The sequence below is a fragment of the Aristolochia californica genome, unplaced genomic scaffold (assembly GCF_029961685.1).
Source record: "Aristolochia californica isolate CCGP_79_NKW_82.1479 unplaced genomic scaffold, dmAriCali1.0.hap1 SCAF_15, whole genome shotgun sequence".
Lineage (NCBI taxonomy): Eukaryota > Viridiplantae > Streptophyta > Magnoliopsida > Piperales > Aristolochiaceae > Aristolochia > Aristolochia californica.
In genome coordinates, this window is record NW_027181826.1 from 22,424,720 (window position 1) to 22,450,876 (window position 26,157).

General features: G+C 38.5%; 2 protein-coding genes across 2 annotated transcripts; one reads left to right on the forward strand and one right to left on the reverse strand.

Moving 5' to 3' along the window:
• Positions 1-8,337: 8,337 nt before the first annotated feature.
• LOC137952266 (flavin-containing monooxygenase FMO GS-OX-like 9) lies at positions 8,338-10,848 on the forward strand. The gene is made up of 7 exons (XM_068799380.1): positions 8,338-8,908; positions 9,120-9,190; positions 9,307-9,465; positions 9,576-9,658; positions 9,911-10,046; positions 10,247-10,417; positions 10,504-10,848. Exons 1-7 carry the CDS (start codon positions 8,356-8,358, stop codon positions 10,678-10,680), a joined length of 1,350 nt encoding a protein of 449 aa, XP_068655481.1. The 5' UTR covers positions 8,338-8,355; the 3' UTR covers positions 10,681-10,848.
• An 8,336-nt stretch (positions 10,849-19,184) lies between these two features.
• LOC137951798 (cyclic nucleotide-gated ion channel 2) lies at positions 19,185-22,725 on the reverse strand. The gene is made up of 8 exons (XM_068798714.1): positions 22,454-22,725; positions 21,733-22,360; positions 21,430-21,645; positions 20,827-21,152; positions 20,596-20,707; positions 20,225-20,461; positions 19,962-20,048; positions 19,185-19,870 (listed from the first exon to the last, which is right to left on the reverse strand). Exons 1-8 carry the CDS (start codon positions 22,492-22,494, stop codon positions 19,385-19,387), a joined length of 2,133 nt encoding a protein of 710 aa, XP_068654815.1. The 5' UTR covers positions 22,495-22,725; the 3' UTR covers positions 19,185-19,384.
• Positions 22,726-26,157: the final 3,432 nt, after the last annotated feature.

Here is a 26,157-nt window from a genome sequence, read left to right on the forward strand (position 1 = left end):
TTCCTTCAAGATCTCTCTCTTCCTCTACTTTACTTCTCTCTTATTCCAACCCTTTTAACCTCTCATTTTCAACTTTTCCTTTCACTTTTAAAAAGGATAATGACCTCTCATAGTTAGGTTTCTTATCAATTGGTATCAGAGTCATCCTTCTTTGAAACCTACTTCGTCTCAACCGTTAACCTAATAGAAAATCAGTTCAACCAATTTGAAGATCTAGTATTTAAGTAGAGCATTGCCTTCACAAGAATCATATTTCATGTGACAAAATTATACTTGATTGAAATATATTCAAGCCTAGTTTCAAAAGAAACAAACCCACCTTGATGCCACAATATCCCAAACTTGTCCCCAACATCAAAACACCTACTTCCACTTTCACTCTCAATTCAACACACCTCTAAACCAACTCACAAATCCAATCACCCACATTATATTTCAAAAAAATAATCCTCACTTTTTTCCTCCTCACCCCAATTCATATAGATCACCAATGTTCTATCCGCATACAACTCACTCAACTCCCTCATATTCTCCATCCATCTAAATCGCTCCATCTCCTCCCCAAACAAATCATCTCCACCTCCACCACTACAATTATGAAACAAACTACCAAACTATGCACCACCAAACTACTCTTCTAGCCACCCACCCCTGTGATGATCCCCACCCTATTCCTTCCAAGAACCACACCACGTATTACCTTCTTATTTCCAAATTCAACCCCAACTCATCTCGCTTTCCAAATGCAAACCCTAACTCAGTCCGACTAATCAAACCTCACACATACCAACAACCAAACCCTCATCCTCATGCATCACCTATATATCACCAACCATCCCATTCAACACAACCACCCACTATTGTCCAAGACCAAAATGTTATCACTCTAAAAGATGTTGGGTTGCACCAAGATTTTGCTCTCAACCTCAACAAGCACCAACTCAGCAAACCAAAAGAGCATAAGTAAAATGCGGTTAACGAGAAATATGCAACATGGGAGACTGAAGACAAATTCTTACAATGCTTTCATAGTACTTCAACCTTGAGGGCAAGGTTGATCTTCCAAGAAGCATTGAACGATGAAACTCAAATTTATGTAAAAATATATATGTACCAAGCTAGGAGATGGGTACAAATTATAATTTGGGGGACATTTATTTTTACAAAGTCTAAGGGGCACCACCTTAAGAGTAAAAATGGTAATTTGATTTTATTTTCCAAAAAATCTAGGGTTCACTACTGTGAACACATGAAGATGATTTCCTTCTATGATTCTTTGACTTTCAACCTTGAAGACGAGGTTGATAGTCAAGAAGGTTGGAATGATAGAGGCCCAAAATTACCCCCAACGAAGAAGAAGAGAAGAAGAGGAAAGATGAAGAAGAAAAGAAGAAGAAAGAAAAATAGAAAGTGGCACCATCCAAAAATTAGAAATTGGTGCCACATCCTAGAAAATAGGAGCTCAAGGGTAAAAAGGCAAATTTATCCCTCAAGGGGCTGGTCAAAGCTGGAGTCAAACTTGCCTCTATTGAAGAAAATAAAATCTTGTACAAATAGAAGAATTTTTTCTTTGATTGATGTAATCTTTTAAATTCCTATAATCTTTCTTAGATTGATGTAATATCTCAATCTCCTAGGATCTCTCCTTAAATAATGTAATTAAGGAACCTTAATTGTTTAAGGAGTTTCCCAAATAATGCATAGAAAAAAATATAAATAAGGGTATTGGTTGAAGGAAGAATTAGTCAAGCCTTTTCAAATCTCTCTTTCCTCTATCAAATTCGTGTCTAGCACCTCCCCCCTCTTTCTTCACTCTTTTCTCTCTTTTCCTTCAAGATCTCTCTCTATCTTCCTATTTCCCTCTACTTTACCTCTCACTTATTCCAACCCTTTTAACCTATCATTTTCAACTCTTCCTTTCACTTTAAGAAAAGATAAGGACCTCTCACATTTAGGGTTCTTATCACAAATACTACAAAATACCTCTTTCTTTATACTTTCTAGTTCTATCCCTCAAGTTGGGGATTAAAGGCACATCAAGACCCAAGTTGGAAAAACAATTGAGAGAAAACAACATCATTTTTGGTCAAATGATAAAATTCTAGACCCCAATCATAATGGTTTGAGTTTGAAAAATATTCTCCTCAATTTCAAAGGCGGATAAGTATAAATTTAGGGCATGAAGAAAGAGACAACTCACTATTTTAAGGGTGGCTAAAAAAAATACAAGATTTAACTCAAACTGGATGTTGGGTGTACTCCTATACTTTGCAAGTAGTAGGTCTATGGGCATTGCTTAGAAGTGATATAAAAAAGTGACAAATTAAAGAAACAATAGAGATTTAACAGAAGTGGAATCTAGAGGAAGGGCAAGTTTTACATTTATTTTTCCACTAAGAAAGGAAATTGATCAAGTTAATTGGCTTGACCAAATTAACACATCTATAAAAGAAAAATCCCAACTAGACTCTCACACTAATTATCTAAATAATTTGGATTTATACAAGGACTTGACAACTGAGGCTAAAACCTAACAAGAGTTGTATTTTTTAGAAATTTCATATTATATTGACACATGGATTCTTAACTATAGAGTAGTAACAAGTTTAGCAAACCTAATTGACCTCCATGCACTTCCATCCTCCATTCAAATTCCTATCCTGGACTCTTATTGCCACACAACAATCAATCAACAAAAATGAGATAATTAAACTTCTTCTAGATTGTCAACCACGACGTGCCTGTGAAGTTGATGGAAGACATGATTGCCACCATCAAGGTATTCAACGAGCAACCATTAGAGGTGCTCCAACAAGTGAGATATTCTAGTATGGAGTCATCATGGCTTTCAAGTTTTTGAGTTTTTGTTGCTTGGTTGTGTATCTTCCTCATAGTTAACTCCATAAAATTGTGGTCACCCAAAAAAGAGTTATACTTTGTCAAATTTATTAAGTTCTTCTGTCATAGTCTCCCTTCGTTTTTTTTCAAATGTCACTTTGGAAGTATGAGTGTCGTGTAGTCTCCTCCTTCTACTTAAAGTTTTTTTTTTCTAGTATTTATTCAGTTTATCTTATTTTGTTTTGATCACTTCAAAGTAATGCTTAGACCCACTACCTAAAAAATATAGGAGTGTGCCCAACATCTAGTTTGAGTCAAATATTTTATTCTTCATCCAAGAGGTGATTTGTGTTTGAGCTACACTTAAAAAGTGAGTAGTCTCTTTATTGTGCCCTAAAGTTGGACCTTTTTTTCGCTTTTTAAATTGAACAGAGTGTGTTTCAGACTATGACTATTTTGACTAGTGTATGGAGCTTTGTTATACGGCTAAGAGTGATTTTCATATCTCACATTATTTTTTTTTTCAAGTTGGGTCTTTATGTCTTTTTTATCCCCAACTTGAGGGGGATAAGTAGAAGAAAAAGTACAAGAAAGAGGTATTTTGTTCCACATATTGTGGTAATATTTTTGTGACCAAAATATTCAAGAAAGGGGGAGAATAAATGATGATGAATTTTGTAGCAATGAGGAATTTTTTCAGAAAAAAAAAATCTAAGACTAAGAATCTTTTTCCTTACAAGTGGAAGTTATATACTCCAACTTAAGGCAAAGTGTTGAAGAGCATATATGGCAACGTCTTACATGACTCTCATAGTATTAAGTCTCACAGAGCTATAATTAATATGGTGGAGTCTTAGAGGAGTCTCATAAGAGGTGGTAGGAATCTTAGTTAAAAGTGTTTTAATTTTTTTAGGAATTATCTTTTAGCGTTTAACTTTGGGTGTAATTGTGACAAGGGAAATTTAATTTTAATTGGATTCTACTTATTTTCTTTATTATAAATATAGACTCATTATACTCAGTTCCAGGACCGTAACAACCGTTATCAGAGCAGGAACACAATGGGCTATTCATTTTCCCCAAAATGATGGATTATTCTGGATGAGGTATACGATTAATGGAAAAAGTATGCAAAGATATGGGAGAAATACGTGCATCGTATGAATCTTCCATTGAAATTGTTGCAATTGAAGTTTCTACAATTAAGAGGGTTGCCACAGTCGATGCTGGCTCGGACAGGCAGGAGAAGCAAGCAATCAGACTGTACCTCCGGTGGCGGCGACCTCTGAATTCTGGGATTCAGAAATTCCAAAAACGAAAGGGTATTCAGCATACCCTTCGTCGAAAAATCGGGAATGTGAAATCTCGAAGCAGGAAACTTCAGCGACGGCCCCGTCAAAACTGAGTTCCGGATCATGGAAATCTGACGAGCAAGACCCTGAACTCCCAAATTCGAAGTCGATATCAACTCCGAAACCAGCCTCTGCACTTCTGAAATCGTTGAAACTGGACGATTTGGGGGCAACCTCAACTTCAAAGACCCATCGGCAAAATTTTCGCCCTGTTCGGGGCCGTGTGGAGGAAGACAACCGTCGCACGCCTTCATCGGTGGCCTGAGGGAAGGAGCAGCTATCGACAAGGTTTTCGCACTTACCGACGACAGCTATGCTCGGGATCGGCAGGAGGATACGGTAGGGTTCCGATTTTTGAAGACCCGTCGACGAAATTTTTGCCCTGTTCGGAGCCGTGTGGACGGAAGACGACCGTCGCCCGCCTTTGTCGGCGCCCTGAGGGAAGGAGCAGCTGTCAAAAAGGTTTCCACACTTACCGACGGCCGCTATGTTAGGCATCGGCAAGAGGATATGGCCGGATTCCGATTTCTGAAGAATCGTCGGTGAAATTTCCGTCGAAGGAAGAAGATGGGTCCGATTCAAATTTTCCTAAGTTAGGAAATTTCATTAGCGCATGAAGCTGAGTCACCCGCCAGACCAGGGTTCCTGAACTGAGTCAACCCAGGTTAACTCATACGGGGCAAAAAAAAAAAAAAATTGGGCTTTCATAGGGGGGGTCATAGCTATCGCGGATGCTACTTCGGCATCGGTGGATACATCGACATACAGACACTACTTCCGAGCTTGAGGACAAGCTCATCTTCCAAGGGGGGTGTAATGTTATGCACGCAATAACATTATTATTTTAGTGTTTTCTTTAATTTACTTTATTTATTTCAGTTTTAGGCCACAAGGGTATTTTTGGAATATTTTATTTATAGGGGTATTTTTATAATATTTTATCTTAAACCCTAACAGGGTGAACCCTATTTAAGGGGTATGAGTAATGAGAAAAGGAAGGATTGAAGTATTAAGAATTAGGTTAAATCTAGCGTAAAGAGGCTTGAGATTACCTTCTTGATCTCGAGGTTAGGGTTTTTCTAAAAAACCCATGTATTCTCTCATCCTCCATTGATCTTCGTCTTCCCCATGTCTTCCTACTATCCCTACAGTAATGCCTGGAAGACCCGTAACCCGTGGTAGATTTCAGATCCTCCCAAAGAATCATAGTGCCAGATCTGGGACCGTAACAGGGTCACCCCTCCCAATAGTCCCTTAGGTTTCCACCATACCCAAAATACCTTCCTTCCTATCTTCATCCATACTCTAGCCATATCTTCCCTATTTTCTCTCTCCACTTCCTTTTCTTATCTCCCACACCTCTTAAAATCCCTCCAACTCTTATAGAATATCCTAATCCAAGTTTAGAACCTTCCACAACTTATTTAAACCCTTCTCCCTCAAAACACTCTTGTCCAACTCCCACAAGTCTATCGAGTTCCTCTTTTCCTTCCAAACCCTATCAAGTCTCTCTCTCTCTCTCTCTCTCCAAGTCTTCAGCCAGTTCTCTTCCTAGTAAACCCTAGTCCGCCTTCCTAAGACACTCATTAGGAACCAACCTACTCCATAAAACTTAGTATATCATCCCTTTCTTGTCCCTCATTCCATCCAAACCTGAAACCCTAATTTTTTCCTTATTGAAGTCCTAGTCTTCCCATCCCTTGCCCACCAAATACACAAAGATTTGGTGAACATTCTTGAACAATTATGATGAAATCGAAAAATAAAGGAAATGTATTGATATTGTTTTGTTAAAGTGAATATACAAAAGTATGATTGTGAATGTTGTGATATTACTAAATACAAAGAACTCATTACAGGGGAAGGCATAACAAGCCTGAAGAAACAATATGAAGAAGTTTCTTTATCTCTGATAAAAAATAAGATTAGTTGCACAATAGCAAGTTTAATATTTATCACATTTATGACATGTCAAAATATCAATGAATAAAATTTATTTTAGGATAACTAATGATATATGCACTTGCATGTGGCCCCACTAGACCATATGCTAAATACTCTAAAGTTGTATAGATATGAAATATGCTTCCACATTTTGACTCATCTTTTTATGGAGTTTTGATGTATGTATTGTAACTAAAATATATATATTGAAATCATGTATATATGTTTATATATAAGGTGAGATGTGACTAATACAAATCATGACATCAAGATGGATAATTAGTTCAAGAGTATCAACATTTATCGCATGCATATACGATGGATCCTTTTGTGTTGGCCTATCAAGATGAACAAGTTTTACCTAGATGACTCAAAAAAATGGTACCTCAGTGTTGTGAAAAAAATGGTTATGAAAAATATGTTTAATGTATCAGAGTGAAAATGGGAGTCATTCCACTATGATGGAACAAATTCTTATTTTTATTTGTTTAACATCTCGAATATAAACACACACACACACACATACATACACAGAGAGCAAGAGACCTACTCTTTTTCTCTCCTTAACAGTAGTTATTTTTACTCTATGTCACATGTCACCCTTATGGAAGTTTTATGGTTACTTAATGACTCCACTTATTGTGCACTTGCTTCCTGATTACGATGTCAGCTTATTACCTTTTGAATGAATCATAAATTGTGGTTTCATGTCAGCAGGGTTTCATCTCAGGCGTTTGGTCAATCCCCTGTGATTATCCCATTTTATAATACGATCACAGCCTTAATCATTTATTTTTTTCATATCTGCTTCTATATACTACAAAAACCATAGAATAAGAGAATTTCTGGTGTCATATGATGAACCAGAAAAGTTGACGTGCAAGCTTCCTCGAATCAATCTCATGAAGCCATTATATGGCTTAGTATAAAGTACATCCGCCATTAAAATAATATCCCCAAGCTTTAGAATATGAGTGCATGAAGATCTCTGGGTCTTCATGCTCTACCGTTTTTACATAAAAACTGTGAAATTTGCAACAGTTGTGATTTAGACGCAACAGAAGCCCTAAAAAGGGATCATGGGTTTCACTCAATTGGAGCTAAACAAAATGATAACTCCACTGATCCCTACAGACATGATCGCGGGTCTCTTGTCCTTTTCCTTCATCTTTGCATGCATGTTTCCGTATCTTGAAGAAGGGGCATTCGTATGTGGGTACGCCTACTTTGTTTTACTTTGTTAATCGTAGTTCAAGCTAAGTGCATTTGGTAGAATTAGAGTCCTAGGAAACAAATAACAAGTGCGAAGGATAACAAGCCATAACAAAAGCTTGAAGACCAATTTCTATTACCGGAATCAGAGGTGAGGTAGAAGACCAGATCGCCGAGATAGAGAAAAACCCGATTGTTTCGTTATATATTTTGTTATAAAATCAATATAAATCAAATGTAAATCCTCACCATTTAATTTGTTTAACATGCCGTAATAGAAGCTTGAACACCCATTCCTATTACCGGAATGAGAGAAAGAAGACCAGATCGCTGAGATGCAGAAAAAAACCTGATTTTCTGTTGTAAAATCAGTATAAATCAAATGTAAACCCTCACCATCAAATATTTAATTAAATCTTTTCAACGAGGAGGGAGGGTACACGTTAACAGATGATAGCATTTTAAAGATGGGAATTTCTGAGAGATATGCATACGAAAGAAAAACGAAACAGGGGACAAACAGGACCCTACTGCACAGTACTACGTGTCTTTTAGAGTCCCAACAAGCTCCCACATCAACTCATCCCTCTCTATCCTTTTGCTAGCTTTTAACCTGTAAAATGATTTTCACTGATGATCTTTCTGGTGCTCCGTTCTTCTAATTAATTGATGGTAAATGAGGTATTAATCTCAGGATTATATCAAATTAACTGAAAATTATGCAAAGGAAGCTTCAAAGTGACATAATAATTTGACTAAGTACCAAGACTACACTAATGATTGCTTAGATTGTACTCTATTAGAACGATTACTATTGAATTACATGTCGAAATTCTTTTGTACTCTTCTATGCGGAGCCTCCTTGCAGAGAATCGACCTCCCTTCTCCGTCAGGCATGTAGCTTTCATGACCAGTTTGACTTCTTTATCCACCTATATAAGCCCTTCCCTTGTTCCTCTTCTTCATCCTTCTGTAATACCTCTACAACTTCTCGGCGGACAGAGACGCCATGGTTTCAGATACAAACCAATGCAGATTTGTCTGCGTCATCGGTGGAGGACCGTCCGGGCTGGTAAGCGCCAGGGAGCTGAAGAGGGAAGGCCATTCAGTGGTGGTGTTTGAGCAGAGAAGCGACGTCGGAGGACAGTGGCTGTATGAACCCGTGACGAAGGTTGAAGACGTTCTTGTGGAAGGTAGCACCACCAAAGTTCATAGCAGCGTCTACGCCTCGCTCAGGCTCACTTCCTCTAGGGAGATCATGGGGTTCAGTGACTTCCCGTTTAGAGCCAAGAAGGGTAGAGACATGAGGAGGTTCCCTGGGCACAGGGAGCTGTATTTGTACCTCCGGGACTACTGCGATCGGTTTGGTTTGAGGGAGTTGATCAGGTTTAATACAAACGTGGAGTATGTAGGCATAGTGGATTCAGATGAATTTGGGACAGATTTGAAATGGGTAGTCAGAGCTGTGGAGAAGAAGAGCGAGAAGGTGATAGAAGAAGTCTTTGATGCTGTTGTTGTGGCCACTGGCCATTATTCTCAGCCTAGATTGCCAAGCATTACAGGTATTACCTTTTCCCTGTTCTTCGTTCTCTTTAAGACTCGATCCAAGTTTTCACTTTTGAACTGTGAATCTTTCGATCAATTTCATTCTATCTTCTTTTTCGTACCCCGTTCATCTTCTTTCCCTAGTGATTATCCTAACCCAGAAATCCCATATATTTCAGTACGAGCTTTCCAGCTTACTGTGTTTCCTTTCTGTCTAATATTTTACAGGTATGGATACATGGAAGAGGAAGAAACTTCACAGCCACATTTACAGGGTCCCCGAACCATTCTTGGGTGAGGTAAGCCAAATTATGACGATGACATTGGTAACTATCCTTTATAATATGAAGCTCGGCTCTTAAAGCAAATCATGTTATCAAGGAAAGCAATTATATAAACTGATCTCGAAATGCAGGTGGTGGTGGTTGTTGGCAACTCTCTAAGTGGGCAAGACGTATCCATGGAGCTCGTTGGTGTGGCCAAAGAAGTTCATCTGAGCGCCAAATCCATGGAAATCTCAGAGGGTTTATCAAAAATCATTTCAAAAACTCCCAGCTTTCACATTCATCAACAGGTATCTTACCTCACTTATCCTTCTACCTGGATTTATGAACATGAAATGTTAATTAAAACTGCAGCAGGTAATGAAAACTGAAGAAAAAAAGTATTTATATGAAAATGCAGATTAACAGTCTTCATGAGGATGGACGGGTTTCATTCAGCGATGGGTCTTGGATCACTGCCGACACCATTATTTTTTGCACAGGGTAATAACATTTCGACAACTTTTTCATGGACAAAAAGCTTGCTTCTGCGATATTTCTGTATGAGACTTCTGAACGACTGATCAGACAGGACTCTTTGAAATGACAGGGCGTAGAAAGTTAATATGATTGAATGCTTTATTCTTTTACCATGAGATGCTTCCATGGACGAGGCATCAATCAAATCTCGCAAAATCTTATATTTCATAGATAATAATTCGCAGTAGTTGATGATTTTTTGTTTGCTTCGGGTAGGTATTCCTATACGTTTCCATTTCTTGACACCAAAGGAATAGTTGCAGTGGATGATGATAGGGTGGAACCCTTGTTTGAGCACACCTTCCCTCCATCACTCGCTCCATCTCTTTCTTTCGTAGGCATTCCCAGAAAGGTAAGCTTTCGATCCTTTTTCCTGCATTCAACGTTTCCAAAGGAGAAGGATCCCCTGAAACCAAACGTCTCTCATGGTAACCTTTATTGGTTGGGTATCGTATATTTCAGAGGATCTGATTCCTTTACAATGGGGTTATCAAGTAGGTAGGACGTGAACAGCAGAAACCTAATTAAACTAAACTATGATACGTAGAGCAGATCTTGTTTTCTTTCTTTGAAGTACAAGCAAGATGGATTGCTCAAGTACTCTCCAAGAAACGAGCTCTGCCATCATGGGATGAGATGATGAAGTCGATCAAAGACTTCTATCAGTCAATGGAAGCAGCAGGCGTACCAAAACACAAGACTCATGACGTTGCCAGTTTTGAGGTAATACAACTCTCCTCTTTCCTTCAACTGAATTCCCAAATCTTCATTCTCAACTTAGCTGAGTTAATCTGTAATGTCTGTTGCAGTATTGCAACAAGTATGGGGAATACTGCGACTATCCTCCCATCGAGCAGTGGAAGAAAGAGATTGTGTGGGCAACTTTGAAGAACGCAGACGCCAACCTTGAAAGTTACCGCGAGGCGTGGGACGATGACGAGTGGCTTCAACAAGCTCTTGAGAGCACTCACTTCGATCACTTTTGAAGCTTCAAGGCCGTGAAAATAGTCGAGAATAAGAATTCAATTTCTGTTTTGTTTTCTCATTCACATCGTTGGCTTAAATAGCCGTTTTACAAACTATACATGGGGAGTTTAAGATTGATTAACGGGATAAAAAAATCACATCTTTACATAGATTACAAAATATATATTGAGAAGGCAAGAGTATATTTCTTTGTAAGGGAAGAAATCTTAACACTCTCCCTCAAGTTGGTGAATAGATATTACTCAAGCCCAACTTGTCGAGACAATTGTTAAAAGCTCGGTAAGACACTACCTTGGTCAGCACATCAGTAAACTGATCTTGAGACCGACATTAGGGACTTCAATGATTTTTGCTTCTAATTTTTCATTGATAAAGTGCCTATCAACTTCAACATGTTTAGTTCTATCATGTTGGACTGGGTTGTGGGCAATATCACATGTTGCCTTACTATGACAATATAATTTCATAGGACTTGTCCGCTCAATGTGTAGTTCTTGTATGAGATTTTTCATCCATAATAATTCACATATTGCCTTGGCTATTCTCCTGTATTCGGCTTCAGCTAACAATCTAGCCACCACCTCTTGTTTCTTACTTCTCCAAGTGACCAAATTTCCACCTACAAATGTAAAGTATCCATATGTAGATCGTCAATCCTCTATTGACCCAGCCCAATCGGCATCGGTATAACCTTCAATTTTCAAGTCATCTCCTTTTTAAAATAAAATTCATTTCCCTGGAGATGATTTCAAGTAGCACAAGATACGATTGTCGACATTCATATGTTCTTTACTTGGAGAGTGCATAAATTGACTAACCACACTTAATACATAAGCTAAATCTAGTATGGTTTGTGCAAGATACATTATCTCGACTAGTCTCTAATAACGTTCCTTGTTACCAGGGACTTGATCTGAATGTATTCCCAATTTTAGATTTTCTTCCATGGAAATATTGACTGGACTACATGTTGTCATACCAGTTTCTTTCAACAAGTCCAAAGTATAATTTTGTTGAGATAGAAAAATTTCTTCCTTCGATCTAGACACTTCAATACCAAAAAAATATTTTAAGTAACCAAGATATTTCATTTCAAACTCTCTGGCAATATGACTTTGCAATGCTTTCTTTTCTTTTGGATCATTCCCACTTATTATCATATCATCAACATACACAAAAAGAGTTGTAATTGTTTCCTTGTTAGATTTTAGGAAGAGAGGATGATCTGAGTTGATTTGCTTGTATCTGATAGATTTCATAAAATTGGTGAACCTTCCAAACCACGCCCTCGGGGACTGCTTCAAACCATATAGGGACTTCCTCAGTTTATATACTTGTTTACATCCTTTTGTTTGCATAATACATCCAAGAGGTAATTCCATATATACTTCTTTTTTGAGATCTCAGTGCAAAAACACATTTTAAACATCAAACTGATAGAAGGGCCAATCAAGATTCACACCTAGAGATAGTAGAATTCAAACAGTATTGATTTTGGCCAATGGTGCAAATGTCTCCATGTAATCAATCTCATAGGTTTGAGTATATCCTTGGGCGATAAGTCTTGCTTTGAACCTTTCAATGGTGCCATCGACTTTATATTTAATGGTAAATACCCACATGCATCCAACTGGTGTCTTTCCTACAGGTAGGTCAACCACTTCCAATGTTGAATTCTTTTAGTGTGACCTCATTTCTTCATTCATAGCTTCTTTCTACTTAGGATCTTTCAAATCTTCCTGCACACTATTAGGAATAGATATAGCAGATAATTAGAATTAAATACTTCATTTGCCTTTGACAATCTATGGTAAGACACAAAATTATGCATGAGATACTGAGATTTAGAGGTGAGAAGAGGTTCATAATTAACTCCAGGTTTTCCTCTTGTGGTTCGATGAGGTAGCACTCTTAGTTGATTTTTGAAACTTACCTGAGGCTCAAATATGGACTCAAACTTAGAAAGCAATTGATCCACTGGTACATTTTGAAAGGGGGAAGATGTCGGTTGAGACTCTGGTTGTATCAATTCTATTTGGTCTTTACTGTCTCCATCCTGTGAATCATGCTCATTTGTATCATTTGATGTTCACTACTGTAATCTAAATACTTACCACTTGTAGTATCCAAGGTGTCCAAATAATGATTAAGGTTCTGCAATTCAATCCTATTCTCCCCTTGAATTGAAAATTCGAGAGTAGAATAATACATGTTATCTTTGTGAAATCCCACATCAAGAGTGACATACAATTTGCGAGAATGAGGATGATAACATCGATAGCCTTTCTGTTGTTAAACATAACCAACAAAGACACACTTGAGAGCTCGGGGTTCCAATTTATTTCTCAATGGCTTATAGAGATGAACAAAGGTTACACACCCAAAAAATTTAGGTGGCAAATTCAACACAACAGGTGAACTTATGGCTTCATGAAGAATATTCAAGGGAGTTTGAAATTGTAACACAGTTGAGGGTATTCGATTGATAAGATAAACTACAGTTGTGATGGATTTACCCCAGTAACTAGTCGACATATGAGCTTCAAACAAGGAAGCATGAACAACTTCAAGAGGTGGCGGTTATTTCACTCTGCAACCCCATTTTGCTGAGGGGTGTATAGACAAGTAGTTTGATGAGTAATACCACGATCATATAAATATTCTTTCAAACCTTGATTAACAAATTCTCCACCATTATCACTGCGGAGAGTTTGTGTTGTAGAATGGTATTAAGTGACTATCATTATGTGAAATTGTTTGAAAAGCGAATGAACTTTACTTTTTGATTTCATTAAGCCAATCCAAGTCATACGGGTGTGATCATCAATAAAGGAAACAAACTACTGTTTATCACTAAGAGAGACTATATTTGCTAGACTCCATACATCATAATGGATAATCATAAAGGTGTTGGACTCCTATTCATGCTTATTTGAAATGGAACACAATGGTTTTTAGCCAATTCACATACCTCACACTTAAAATCTAAAACATATAATCTAGCAAAGAGTTTTGAAAACAGTTTATTTAAATAACCAAAGGATGAGTGACCCAACCGTTTATGCCATAACCAAATCTCAGAATCTGCAGATTTAGTCACGGAGAATGCTTGAGCTAACTGATGAGAACTCTCTGGTTTCAGATCAAGGTAATAGAGCGTCCCCCTTCAAGTATCATAACCAATTGTCTTTCGAGTTCAAATGTCCTTAAAAACATAACAGTTAGGCAAAAAAATCAGAATACAATCCAAAGTGTGAGTTATTTGAGCCATTGATAATAAATTATGATTGAGGGTTGGAACAACTAATATAGAATCAAGACTCAGATTTTCAGTGAGGGTGATGGAACTTTCTCCAATAACGTGAGAGGGAGTACCATTTGCTATAGATACAATATGTTGTTCAGATGGTTTCATAATTTTAATATGATGATTGACAAAGGTCATATGATCAGTAACACCAGAATCAATTATCCATTTATTATTTCTATTAGGAGTGAAAATATTAAGAACCTTACCAGATGTAGCAATTAAAACTTATGCATCCTCAGATGTATGAGAGGAAGAGGTGGAGGGTTCTACTACTGCAACGGAAGCATGATTATTTGGTTTAGTGTTCCGTTTGTGAGGCGTTTTGGTAGAATCCTACCATTTTGGATACCCAATAAGTTCATAGCATCTTGACTCTGTATGCCCAGTCTCACCACAGTGAGTACAAATATGCTCTGGTTTTGATTTCTTCTACATGATGCAAGAAGATCGGTGATGATCACACAAAAATATTGTGTGCTCCTCTTCCTACCTTTGGGAAAACCCGATTTGGGTCTCTAATTTTGGCATGGTCTGAAAAACTGGTCCCGTCCTCTTCTTAATAATACTTCATTTTTTTGGGTCTCTGTCCGGTTCGGTCTGCCATTAGGTTGACCTGGTCCGATCCGAGAAGTGGTCCAGTTCAGCGGACCCGGTTTGGGCCTTTGATCGTGGTCCGGTCTGAGTCGACAGAAAAATAAAATGCGGGACCTAAGTTAAGCAGAATTTTTTTTCCTTGTACCTCATCTTCTTAGAGAGACACTCTGGTATGTCTCCTCTTTCTCCAATCTAGAGGCGATGTCCGGAAGGTCCATCGTTCGTTGGCGGTGGTTCGGTAATCTTGCCAGAGTTCGGCTGAGACTCTGGTGGTGGTGGCCGCAAGGAAGCGAGTGCAGAGAATTTTTTTTTTCTTACCTCTTCGTCTTCTTCGGCGAGACGATTTGGTGCGGTTAGCTGTGGTTTGTTGGAAGGTCGAGTGGTGGCTCGGCTGCAGTCATCGACGACATCCGGAAGGTCCGCCGAAGTAGGGTGAAGGCGGTTCATTGTCTTCTTCGTCGAGAGTTCTTCTAAACAATGCTCTCATGGCGAAATAGGTAGATCTACTTTTTTTTTCTTTTTTTTGGCGACTAAGATTAATACGGGACAATCTTCGACGACGGGAAGGGATTGAGATTTATACTAGACAGAGCTATTGTTCTGTTCTTCTGTGACGGGAAGCTACGGGACAAAGTTGCTCCTCTGAGATTAATACGGGACAGAGTTACTACTCTGTTCTTCAGTGACTAGAAGGAGAAGGAGAACGATTCTCTTACTCTGATACCAAGTCAAGAATAAAAATTCAATTTTTGTTTTTTTTTTCATCCACATCGTCGGCTTAAATAGTTTTTTTACAAACTATACATGGAGAGTTTAAGAGTGATTAACGGGATTACAAAATCATATAATTACAGATATTACAGAATATGTACGAAGAAGGCAAGAGTATATTTCTTTGTAAGGAAAGAAATCTCAACAAAAATGGGATTAATTCTCAGTTCTCAGACATAGTCACAAAGATTTTTTCTTTCCCTTTTTCTTTTCTTATTTGGCTTCATAAGCAAATAGTGATGAATTCATATGAGCAATTTATGCCTCGTTCTGTGCAGTCGACAATATTTGCTTAAAATTAAGGTATAAAAGTTGAATCACTATTGGAGATGAATACGAAAAATCAAAGTTGAAATTCATTTAAATGTTAGTTAATATGTTATTTCTCTTGTTTTTGCTCTCTCTTTTTTCATATTTTTCTTTTTGGCTTGATCGATTCTCAATATCAAATTTCACCCAAAGGTTATGAAAATTGATGTTCTTCATCCATGTTTTCTCTTCTGTAGGAAGGGCTCAAGTAATTTATAAAAACTATCTCACAAATTCAATTAAAAGACCATGAGTCGACGATTATTACATATTTGGCTTGATGTGGGTATTGATTGCTTCCTAACTTTATATAATTTTCAAAACAAGCTCTATTATTGCCTAATTCTTGCCATTGAAACCTTAACAGAGTCACCAGTAAAAAGAAAATAAAATTGAAGACGAAAAGAAAAAAAATCACAAATTATTTTATGTGGTTCAACCCTAGGAGCCTAATATAGAGAAGGAAAGAGAGATGAATATTTTTTATTGAATCAGAATAAATTTTATATTAATATAAGTCTTTTTGTAGGCTAAAGAACGATTATTTGATTCCTTGATTAAGGATTCAAAAATTTTTAATTTAATAAATAAAAAATCAATCAAGATTTTTTCTAGATTTTAGGAAATCATGACAAATCAATCTCTTAATTTCCTAAATTATTACATAATTTAATTTCGATTTTAATTTCAAGAATAATTTAGTTTCTCTCTTAACATTATCCCTCAAGTTGTATTGGGGGTAAGAGGAAATACAACTTGGGAGGAAATTTTGATGGTGCGATAAAGAGTCATGTGGTATGGAGGAAATTTTGATGAGATGGTAATGACTTTAGAGGGAGCCATTGACTAGCACGTCCTATGTCCATCCTATAAAAAAGATCTTTATACAAATTAATATTTGTGATAAAAAAGAGATAAAATAATGGTACATGGTGAATAAAAATATATTAATATGATATTTAAAAATGGTTTAGGGTATGTGATTGTATCTGTCACACGACCTCTATTCATAATACGAAAAAAAAAACACATCTCCCTACTGATTTAATATATAAATCCCTTCTCTAATTTCCTCCTTTTTTTAACCAATAAATACAATATGTTTTTTAGAAAAATAATGGCAAGAATTTTTAAAAAAATGAATAAAAATGAGGGAAATATGATTATTTTTTGTTGAACCAAAAAGTTGGTCCGAGTAGAAAAATTAGAAAATCAGCAAATCAAACTAAAAATAGTAAACGGGTAGCAAAAAGATCCTCTATATGGATCTCGTGTTGGATCCGAGAGGCAAAATGTGATGCAGATACCAAAGGCGGATGTAGTGTGTTAGGCGAATTCTCTGTCAATTTTTTTGACATGGATCCAAAACTATGCATCGGATTACACAACAAATCCTCAAGTCGGAACGAAACTCTGCGTCTCATAGATGCATGGATATGTGTTGCGGATCCAATACCATCTTATTGGGTCTTCGCATGGTTCCAGCATCGGAACCTGTTTCTGGAACTGGATGCATGAGTTAGCGGGCTTATTAGAGCGAGCAACGTTGGCTCATTGTCTTTCTCTTGACACAAAACAAAGAAGAAATTTTAAATTTCAATTACACTATCATTTTTTATACATTTCAACAAAACAAGAAGGAAAATACTTAGATTTGAGTCTTCTTTCAAAATAATTCTTCAATTTAAATTAAAAAAAATTAAAAAATATGGTACCTGTTGGTGAAAAACACAAAATTATAAACTATTTCTCAGTTAATTTTGATGAAACAAGAGGTAAAATGCTAGTAGTAAAGTGATCTATCTAACACATAAAACAATTTGAATATCACACAAAAATTATGCAAAAATTAATTGTAAAACAAAAAATAGCGAAGATTAGACCTTCGACTCTGATACCATGAAAAAATTCTAAGAAAAAATGAAATTGAAAACAAAAGGAATAAAAATTACAAACTAATTTTACGTGGTTCAGTCCCAGGAGTCTAATCCACAGACAAATTAATTTTTATTGAACCATAATGGAATTCACATCAATACAAGCCTATTTATAAGCTAAAGAATGATTATTTGATTTCTTAATTAATGATTTGAATTTCTTTAATTTAAGAAATAAAAAATAATCAAGATTTTTTCTTGATTTTAAAAATCATAACAAATCACTCAAGAGATTGATTTGTCATTAATTTTCTAAATTATTACATAATTTAATTCCTAAATTAATTTTTAAATAATTTAATCTCTCTTAACAAAAATTAACCTCATTTTTTTTTTACAAATTACTTAGTAGTATGAGCCTACCTAAGCCATTCTCTCCTGGTACAACAAGACAAAGGGTAAGTTTCATCGTCACTCTTCCTCAATATAGTTTTCTCTTGCTCAATGTAGTATTTACCCACACTGGCCTAAAGAGGTGTTTGAGTTCGGTTGGATCCAAGTCAATCAGGTTTGAAAAACAAACCGAGGAAGCTTCGCTTTTTGGATCTTCAATAGGAGGAAGGCCCAAGCTTCACCAATCACCACCCCCCATCTGCGTGCCTTGTTTTTGCAGAAGAAAGCCTCTACCCCTAAAGCTTCTTGTACCGATGCGTAAATTGAGGACTCCTTTTCCATTGCTGCCCGAAACAAGGAAGGAGAGCGGCTTGACTGAGGAAGATCCCTGAGGCCGACAATGCCGACAAGAATCGATAAGACTTGATGTAATTCTAGCATCTTATCTGTTAACCGCAGAATCAACTGGATTATCTTCCAGGACGCGAGTGGCTTGTCATCTTTCATTAACGATATAGTATCAAGTTGTTTTCATCTTCTTCTCTTTCCTCTCTTTAATTGCCTGCCCTAATTCAATTGCAGGGGAAGTTTTAGATAACTATATATCTTTCTAAGAAAATCTGCTTCCGTGATTGAAAATTGGACCTACCGGAGCTTTGGTGTTCCTAGTTCTTAATTTCTCAAAGAACTCTTTATCTTCGTTGACATTCAACTGCTTTTAATCAAGTTTGCACTGATAAACTAAGAGTTTACCATTACAGGAGCTGAGCATTTGGTAATCTTATCGAGACAACTATTGAATTCCTTTTAGCATTTAAATCTCTTATATGATTGATCTTTGTTCTGTATTAAATCACTGATAAAGCCCCTTGCTTCTGTATGGTTGTCTGGATAGGTGTAATTTCAAGAGAGACTGAACAGTTGCTGAAGACTGGAGCTCTGTCTTCCTCATTTTCTTTCTTTCGAAAGAAGGTGTAGAGGGTTTTTGGTTTTGATTGTAGCAATAAAAATCATCAACACTTGTAAATCTACATTTTCTGGGTGTTGCAAGCTTTCTAATGTTCAAATGAAATTGGAAACAGAACTTAAACCTATGGCTTTCATTGAACCAAAATAGAAATAGCTGATTCATATTAGCAGTAAGAGTTGAAACCAGAAAAAAAATGTCTGCCTAAGTTGATATGTCTTCCTCCTTCGTGGAGGTTCAGGAAAGTCATATTGGAAGAGGAAGAAAAGACAATTGCATGCATTAGTGAACCAAAAAATCGATCTTATTCTCCACAAAAGTATTTTCAATCATTTTTGAATTTTGACCAACAGATAGATGTTCCTATCTATCTTTTACAATCATCTGAACGGAATGCCGGCTCCTGCTCCATCACCTTATTAGTGCAATGTGAATGGTAAATCACTATGCTTCAATCATGCAATTCCATCGCTTCCAAGCTTTTATTCCAGGTGATCATGTGGTCGGATTGACATAAAAACTGCTGCATAATGGCGGAGCCTGCGGTCTGAATCCCCATTTTCTAATGGTTGTGTGACTGCTCCTCTGGTTCTCAGCTTATATCTTCGCCAAGCTAATTGAATGTTGACAGCAGCCCATGTACGCCAATGCGATGAGTAGTACCTAGCTGTTTGTTTTAGCCTTTCATTTGCAAACTTGTATCGGAAATGGTCTGTGATGTACCGGAGATGGTTTGCTTCCAGGCCAAAGGCTTCTGTAGGTTCCACGGAAACAAAAGTTGCAGAAGAAGCAGGAAGGCGGTCGATAAATGGTCGACGGAGACACCAGGAGAGGAGCTCATCCCCCAAAAAGTTGCCGGGTCCTAGCGTGCATGTTGCTACCATGCCTCTGCTAAGCCTTTGGTTGCTCTTTATGTGGCCACGAACTATGAACACCATCAGCTGCACTGGGTCTCCTTCTCTTATTATCTGCTCCAGGTGACAGCAGTTTCATCAATTTATACTAATTAACTTACAAGTTTAGCTCACTTGAACGACCAATTTAGCTTCTTTTCTTCACCTTTTCATCCTTGGAGAAGACCAAAGGTTTAACCCTATCGCATATGTTATCTAGGATGAGATCGTCCAGGCTCTGAAACAGAGGCACCTTAACCAGAACAAAGGAGTATGGAGTCTTAATCAATAGTTAATTCAAGGGTATCGAGATCGAAAGAGAAACGAGAGTTTAGGAGGAAAGTAGTTGGCCACCGGAGTGAACTGGGGACGATGAACTCAAGTAAGAGATTTTAGAGCAGGTAAATGAATCTAATGGCAGTTGCCTACCTGCTTGATAAGTTCCAAACAGAGAAATCGCTTAATATCACGCCGGAGTCCTTCCGGCAAGTCCTTGATCATCTCCATCTCATCTTCCCCTCTCATTGTCGCCCACCGCTGACGTTCGTAGTGGCGAACTCTCTGTCTCAATCTCGAAGGCAGTTGCCTCCGTTTCATCCACCATTCCATGTCTCTACACCTCAACTGCATCTTCCTCTTCCTCGCCATTACTGCGCTCAAGAAAACCTGCATAAATTCAAACCACCCTCCGTTAGGCGTTGAAGTTCACAACACTTATCATCTTCTGGGAACCGTGGTAAATACGCACGATACAGAAAAAAAGCACACTCGAGAGAGAGAAACATTTTGCGCTAGTATACCTGTATATTTCCTATCAGCAGAGTGAAGAGTAACAATCCGCTTAACACTATTATTATACTGAATATGACTTCTAGCCAGTGGCTCGTGGGCTCGAGATCATTCCCAAATGTACTGCAACAGTCAGATTTCGAAAAAATTAATGATGAAATGTAGCAAGATATCTGGAAACAGGAATTAAGAGCAGGAAGAAAAATTATAGCCAAGAGTGACCGACCATGGAGAGGTTTTACCTGAGGGTCATGAGGCCCCAAAAGATGGGGTAGAGGATCTTAACGGCGAGGGAGTTGCTGGAGACGACCGGGAGAGCCCACTTGTAGATTCCGTAGCGGAAAGGTCCGTCTCCATTAAGGCAGACGGGTATGTCCTCGGTGGCGGCAATGGTGGAGTTGGCCCCGCAGGGGTAGTCCGGCGTGTCTAAAGGTAGCGGCAAACGGTAACAGATCTCCTCGGAGCAAGCGAGGGAAACGAGGTGACACGTGCCGTCCTTCTGGCACTGCTGACTTATGCACGATGCGACACGTTGGATAGCCAGCACATACCAGCACCCACCCGCCACCTGTCCTTACACACACGTGTGGCATGAGATCAAAATTCAAAGACCTAAAAGTTAGAGGAGTAACGACCGGTTCAAGTCAATTGAACCGGAAAACAGACTTCTTCCGGTCTGGCTCAATTAAATAGTAGATTTCCAAAAAAATATGGGTTCAAACCGGGAAATTAGATAAAAAGAGATAGGACTAGTTGTTTCCTGTATCGTGCGTATTTATGAATGGAATTGATGATGATGAAAAATGATGGGAGGGGAAGAGAGATGAGAAAGGACAGGAACTTACGTGAGAGGCAATGAAATAGGCGACGAGATTAAGAAGGAAACCCCACCAGATGGTCCCGAAGATATATCCCGTGACCTTCTGCATTCTCCTCATCAAGCAGATGCTGTGGTAGACTTTTGGAAGGAACTGGAATAGGAACATCAGCAGAAGTATCGTCATTATCAGCCGAATCTCCCCTTCCCTTATCAGCTTCGGCACTATCAGCCAGAACACCGTCTGCAACACCCATCATCATTTTCAGTTTTTACACTTCAATCTTTCTCTCTGTGGGAATAAACTTTAAATCTCCGATTCTCTTCCTACCTGCGGCACGGGGAGGATAACGAATGCGTCGAACCAGAAGCCCTTGATGGATCCGAGGTAATGGGAGGCCACCGCCTGGGCGTCCCACACTAGCTTCCCGCAACCCACCACCAGCGACTCCCGGGACACGTATGCCAGCCGGAATTGTAGCCACACGTGCGCCACGTGCACCGCGTCCGCGAACGTCCGCAGCCCCGTTACGATCGCCGCCAGTCCCCCGTCCATGTACAGGCAGGGCGCGCCCCCCCGCCCGATCGACAGCGCGTAGAAGAAGAGGGGGTCGATGGCCAGGGCCAGTCCTCTTGCCAGGAGGAACGCCCGGTTCCATCGTTGCACGCGCTTGCTCCGAGGGTCCAGTACCCGGCGATGGACTTTCTTCCGTTTCCCTCCGCTGAGATCGCCAGGTACCCGGCATCGCCGACCCTGGATGGGGATCAGGGAGGAGCCGGCGCCGGCCTCCCATTCCGGCGCGTGGGCTCGGTCGCAGCTGGTGGAGTGGAACACTGGAGCACCGATTTGGGTGCAGGCGTAGCATTCTCCGGAGGAACCCGAGATGGGGTTGTCGTCGGAGTTGATGTCTTCCTCCGAACCGCTCCGCCTCTGCTGCCGGAAAATAATTCCAACCCACCTGGACCACCCAATCATACAAATTCAGTCATAAAAATAAGCATTTAAAAAAACTGTACATAAAATTCATGCAGGTGATTCATCTTGGACTAACCTTGAGAGCAAGGGGACGTGGAAATTGAAGAGAGGCGGCATTTTTGAAGGAGTAGAACCATGAGAGAGAGAGAGAGAAGCAGAAAAAAATTGCAAAAGAAAAAAAAAAACACAAAAAACCAAAGAGAAACGGAAAGAAAGAAGAAAAACCTGAAGACAGCTAAATAATGAAAGAAGGGGAATGAAAAAGAAGAGTGAGGACAGCGAAAGAGGTAGGAGAAATGGAAGGAAGAGGAAGGTGTGGTGACGAGAAGGGAAGGCAGAGCTGGGAGAAAGAGAAGTTTGTTTGGCGTGATCAGCTCTCTGTGTCATATAGCACATGAAGAGGCGTGTCCTCTTCTAAAGGACAGAACGTACGTTTAGCACAACCTGGTGAATTACTACTTACTGCTGCTGCTTCTGCTACATGATTCACCTCCTCTTACCTTAAAACCAAATAACTGAAAAAATAAAAACACCAACCACTCTTCTTTCTCTCCTTTTCACTTTCACAGCAACTTTCTTTCATTCTTCTTGCAGTCTTTCATCTTCAATAATTTTGAGTTAAGAATAAGCATAGACAGTCCAAATTCATCCAAAATACAATATCGTGTATGGGATTACAAAGTCCCCATATCATTCTCCCACTCCCTTGTCCTTTGCTTTAACATTTACCCAACCGAATAAGTTTTGGAATATGATGCAAAATTGATTAAAACCCAAGAAACGAATGAACTAAAAGAATTCGTTGGATTGATTAATCTTTCATTAACGTAGTTAATTTCCAATGGTTCGGATAACTTTTCCTCTATATATACATCAGTGGTTGGAACTTGGATAGAAATGGAGAATCTGAACTGTAAAAGAGTTACAAAGTTCAGATCAGAAAGAGTTGGTTAATGTCACATCCAAAGATATATCGCAAGACCAAACGCCGTAGTTCACTTGGCCTCGATCTCTTTAGTTTTAGCCTCATCAGAATATGAGCCTAACTACCCATAATCAAAGTCCTAATCACTGCTTTCTCACTTGATATATAATAGGACCCAGAATTTGCTAATTTGGGATTAAGATGAAGATTCAGTGACCACTGTAGCTGTTTAACTTCTTCCTCAAATCTCATCAATTAGGGGTTCTAAACGTTTAATCCATTTATGGCCTGTGAAGATTAGAAAAAACATCCCTTGATGAACTTCAAAGTCCAAGAGGTTTTTCTTACAGACATGAAAAAGGAAGAGAATCTTCACAAAAGTTCTGTATCATGGGAATGTCTATTTTTCCGATGCAAGTGGCTCTGTCGCATTGATTGGAGAACTGACTCTCTTCTTCTCAGGACAAAATCTCTACATGCATGGGTCCCTTTTCACCGATGATCCTCAAATTTCTTAGATTTTTAATCTAAGAATGGGAAAATTAGAACTATTAATTCCATTTAAATGAAATTTTGCAGGTCGTTTCCGCTGGAGTTGAAGTAAAAAAACCCAGAGCTTCAGATATCTCTCCAGTGCCCAGTAATGATTCGAAGGCGAGGAAAGACACAGGCAAGTGGGATTCAATTGAAAGGCCATGGACTAGTCCTTTCTCAAGGATGGAGACTCTGATGTTGATCTTATGAAAATTTTGTGCATCTCTGGACTGACTCGCCGTGTCTACTCGTGTTAAGAGGGAAGCTGCGTGAGCAGTTTTTCTTTCCTTGTTTTTGTTAGTAGGAGAGGCCGATGAGGGACTATCGGCAGAGATTGCAAAGAAAGGATTTGTTCAACATGTGACTTGTCTGAAATCCTTCCTGCTCACTCTATCATTTTGTGTGGTTGGACACATATAGAGCCAAAAATGGTGCTTTTGTGAAGGATTGGAGGTAGAAACCTTGGTATATTTTTTATTCACCTGGTCGACACGGATCTGAGACGGGCCAGATTGGTTCTTGGGGGATTGGACTTGTTTTGATTTAGTTCTTCCTCCTCCCTTAAACACACTTTCCTTCTCGCAAGACTCCATTAATGGGTACTGGAGTTCTCCCGAGTTTGAGTAGGAACAAATACCAGTGTACTATTATTTTTCCCAAACTGAAGTGAAGATTTTGAAGATGAATAAAAACGAGAAAAGATGAACAGCTCCAAACTTTGCAAAATGCTTCCAATCTGTTCTAGGAGAAGGCGGAGAAACAATACAGAAAAGAACGACCCTCCAAACCTTCAGAAAGCCATTCTTTCTTTTTTTTTTAACTTTTTTTCCTTCGATCTAACAAAGGGAAACCGAACTAAAACCTTACTCATGTATCTTGCGTAGAGAAAAAACAAAATGTTAAACTGTAAATTAAGTTACTGATCGTTGAAGAGGGTGAAGAAGATAGAAACATAGCTTGCTAATGAAGTAAATTATTGATTATCTCACTGTAGCTCTTTCTAGATTTGATCAAGCAAAATGTGAAGCATCTTTATTCAAAGTAGATAAAAGAAAAACGAATCCAGTTGGTTGGTTCTTCTCAATTCATAGCTTTTAAAGGATGTCCATATGTACATGAATTTCAAAATGGGTCAGTCATGTTATTAGGTATCTTCATAGACATTCACGGGTCCCTCCTTTTTTGTTGTTTTGGCATGATTGTAGGAAAGAAAACAAAAAAAATAACCATGCATCATCTTCTCAAATTCCTGAATTATTGAAAAGGGCTCCGGCTCTATGCAAAACCTGGGTCCCTCGCCCCATTCATCTAGCAGACACCTGGTCCCTACCTTCATGGAATAGGATCACGATTCGAACCAGAGACAGGCAAAGGTCGGGTCCTGATTCCAGTGATGGTTTAGCCAAAAAGAGAGCTTTAATGTCACCTTTGCGTCTGGTTAACGATTCTGTCTTCGTTTCTTTGTAAAATCCTGCTTCTGTGTTTGTTGTTATCATCTTGTTTATAATTGTAGACCCAGAAACGTGAAACACATCTACTCACGTGAAAGTTATAAAGCAGTGGGCATGTTACCTTCCTTCCTCGTCTCCGGATGATTTCAGTGTTGCAGTGGGTTTTATTTCAGGAGAAGAAGAAATGTCAAGAAAGGCTGCGAATTACATATTATGCTTTCTAACAGTGTCTCCTATATTCGTGACGCAGTCGTATCTAATCTCAGTCCTCAGATAAGCTCACCCTCCCCAGAATTAAAAGAGAAATAAAGAGATTAGACAACTTGTCTTCATGTCTGAATTAATTAGTTCTTGTCCTTGATAATACTGAACCGAAAAGGTTGAGGTGATGAAAAAAATTTAAAAAAAGGTGGTTGCAGATGATTTCTTACTATTTTTTTCTCCCAAAAACTTGGAAACCATGGAAGTGGAATTTAATTAAAATTTAATGATCGAGTGTTTACTAAGCAACAAGACCCTGTAGGAAAAAAACCTGTTTTTGCTTTGGATCATTGGGCGATTCTTTTTATGACATATATGCATCTCTAAATCTTTAATACATAGGGCCTGTTAGTGCTATGTGTAACACTTTCACTAGGGAAAATAGCTCCAAAAGTATTAGTGCGCTGTGTAAGTGGAGAGCGAAAGTAAATTACATAGTGAATTCACTTTCACTCGTCGTTTCACTCGATGCTCGACGTTGAGAATTTTTTTTTTCCTATTAATTCTTCCAACTCGTCTTGTTGTTTATTGTCCTTGTTTCGGTTCCTGTTCAACTCTTTTTGTAGTACAAATATTTTTCTAGAGGTAGTGTGGCGACGCCAAAGCAAG

Bases quoted from the DNA above. Each gene is read 5' to 3' on its own strand.
- LOC137952266 (XM_068799380.1), top strand. From the start codon at position 8,356: ATGGTTTCAGATACAAACCAATGCAGATTTGTCTGCGTCATCGGTGGA. The intron at 8,909-9,119 runs GTATTACCTTTT...AATATTTTACAG, and splicing joins TAGATTGCCAAGCATTACAG to GTATGGATACATGGAAGAGG. The intron at 9,191-9,306 runs GTAAGCCAAATT...CTCGAAATGCAG, and splicing joins CCGAACCATTCTTGGGTGAG to GTGGTGGTGGTTGTTGGCAA.
- LOC137951798 (XM_068798714.1), bottom strand. From the start codon at position 22,494: ATGCCGCCTCTCTTCAATTTCCACGTCCCCTTGCTCTCAAG. The intron at 22,361-22,453 runs GTTAGTCCAAGA...TGGGTGGTCCAG, and splicing joins CACGTCCCCTTGCTCTCAAG to GTGGGTTGGAATTATTTTCC. The intron at 21,646-21,732 runs GTAGGAAGAGAA...TGGGTGTTGCAG, and splicing joins TTATCCTCCCCGTGCCGCAG to ACGGTGTTCTGGCTGATAGT.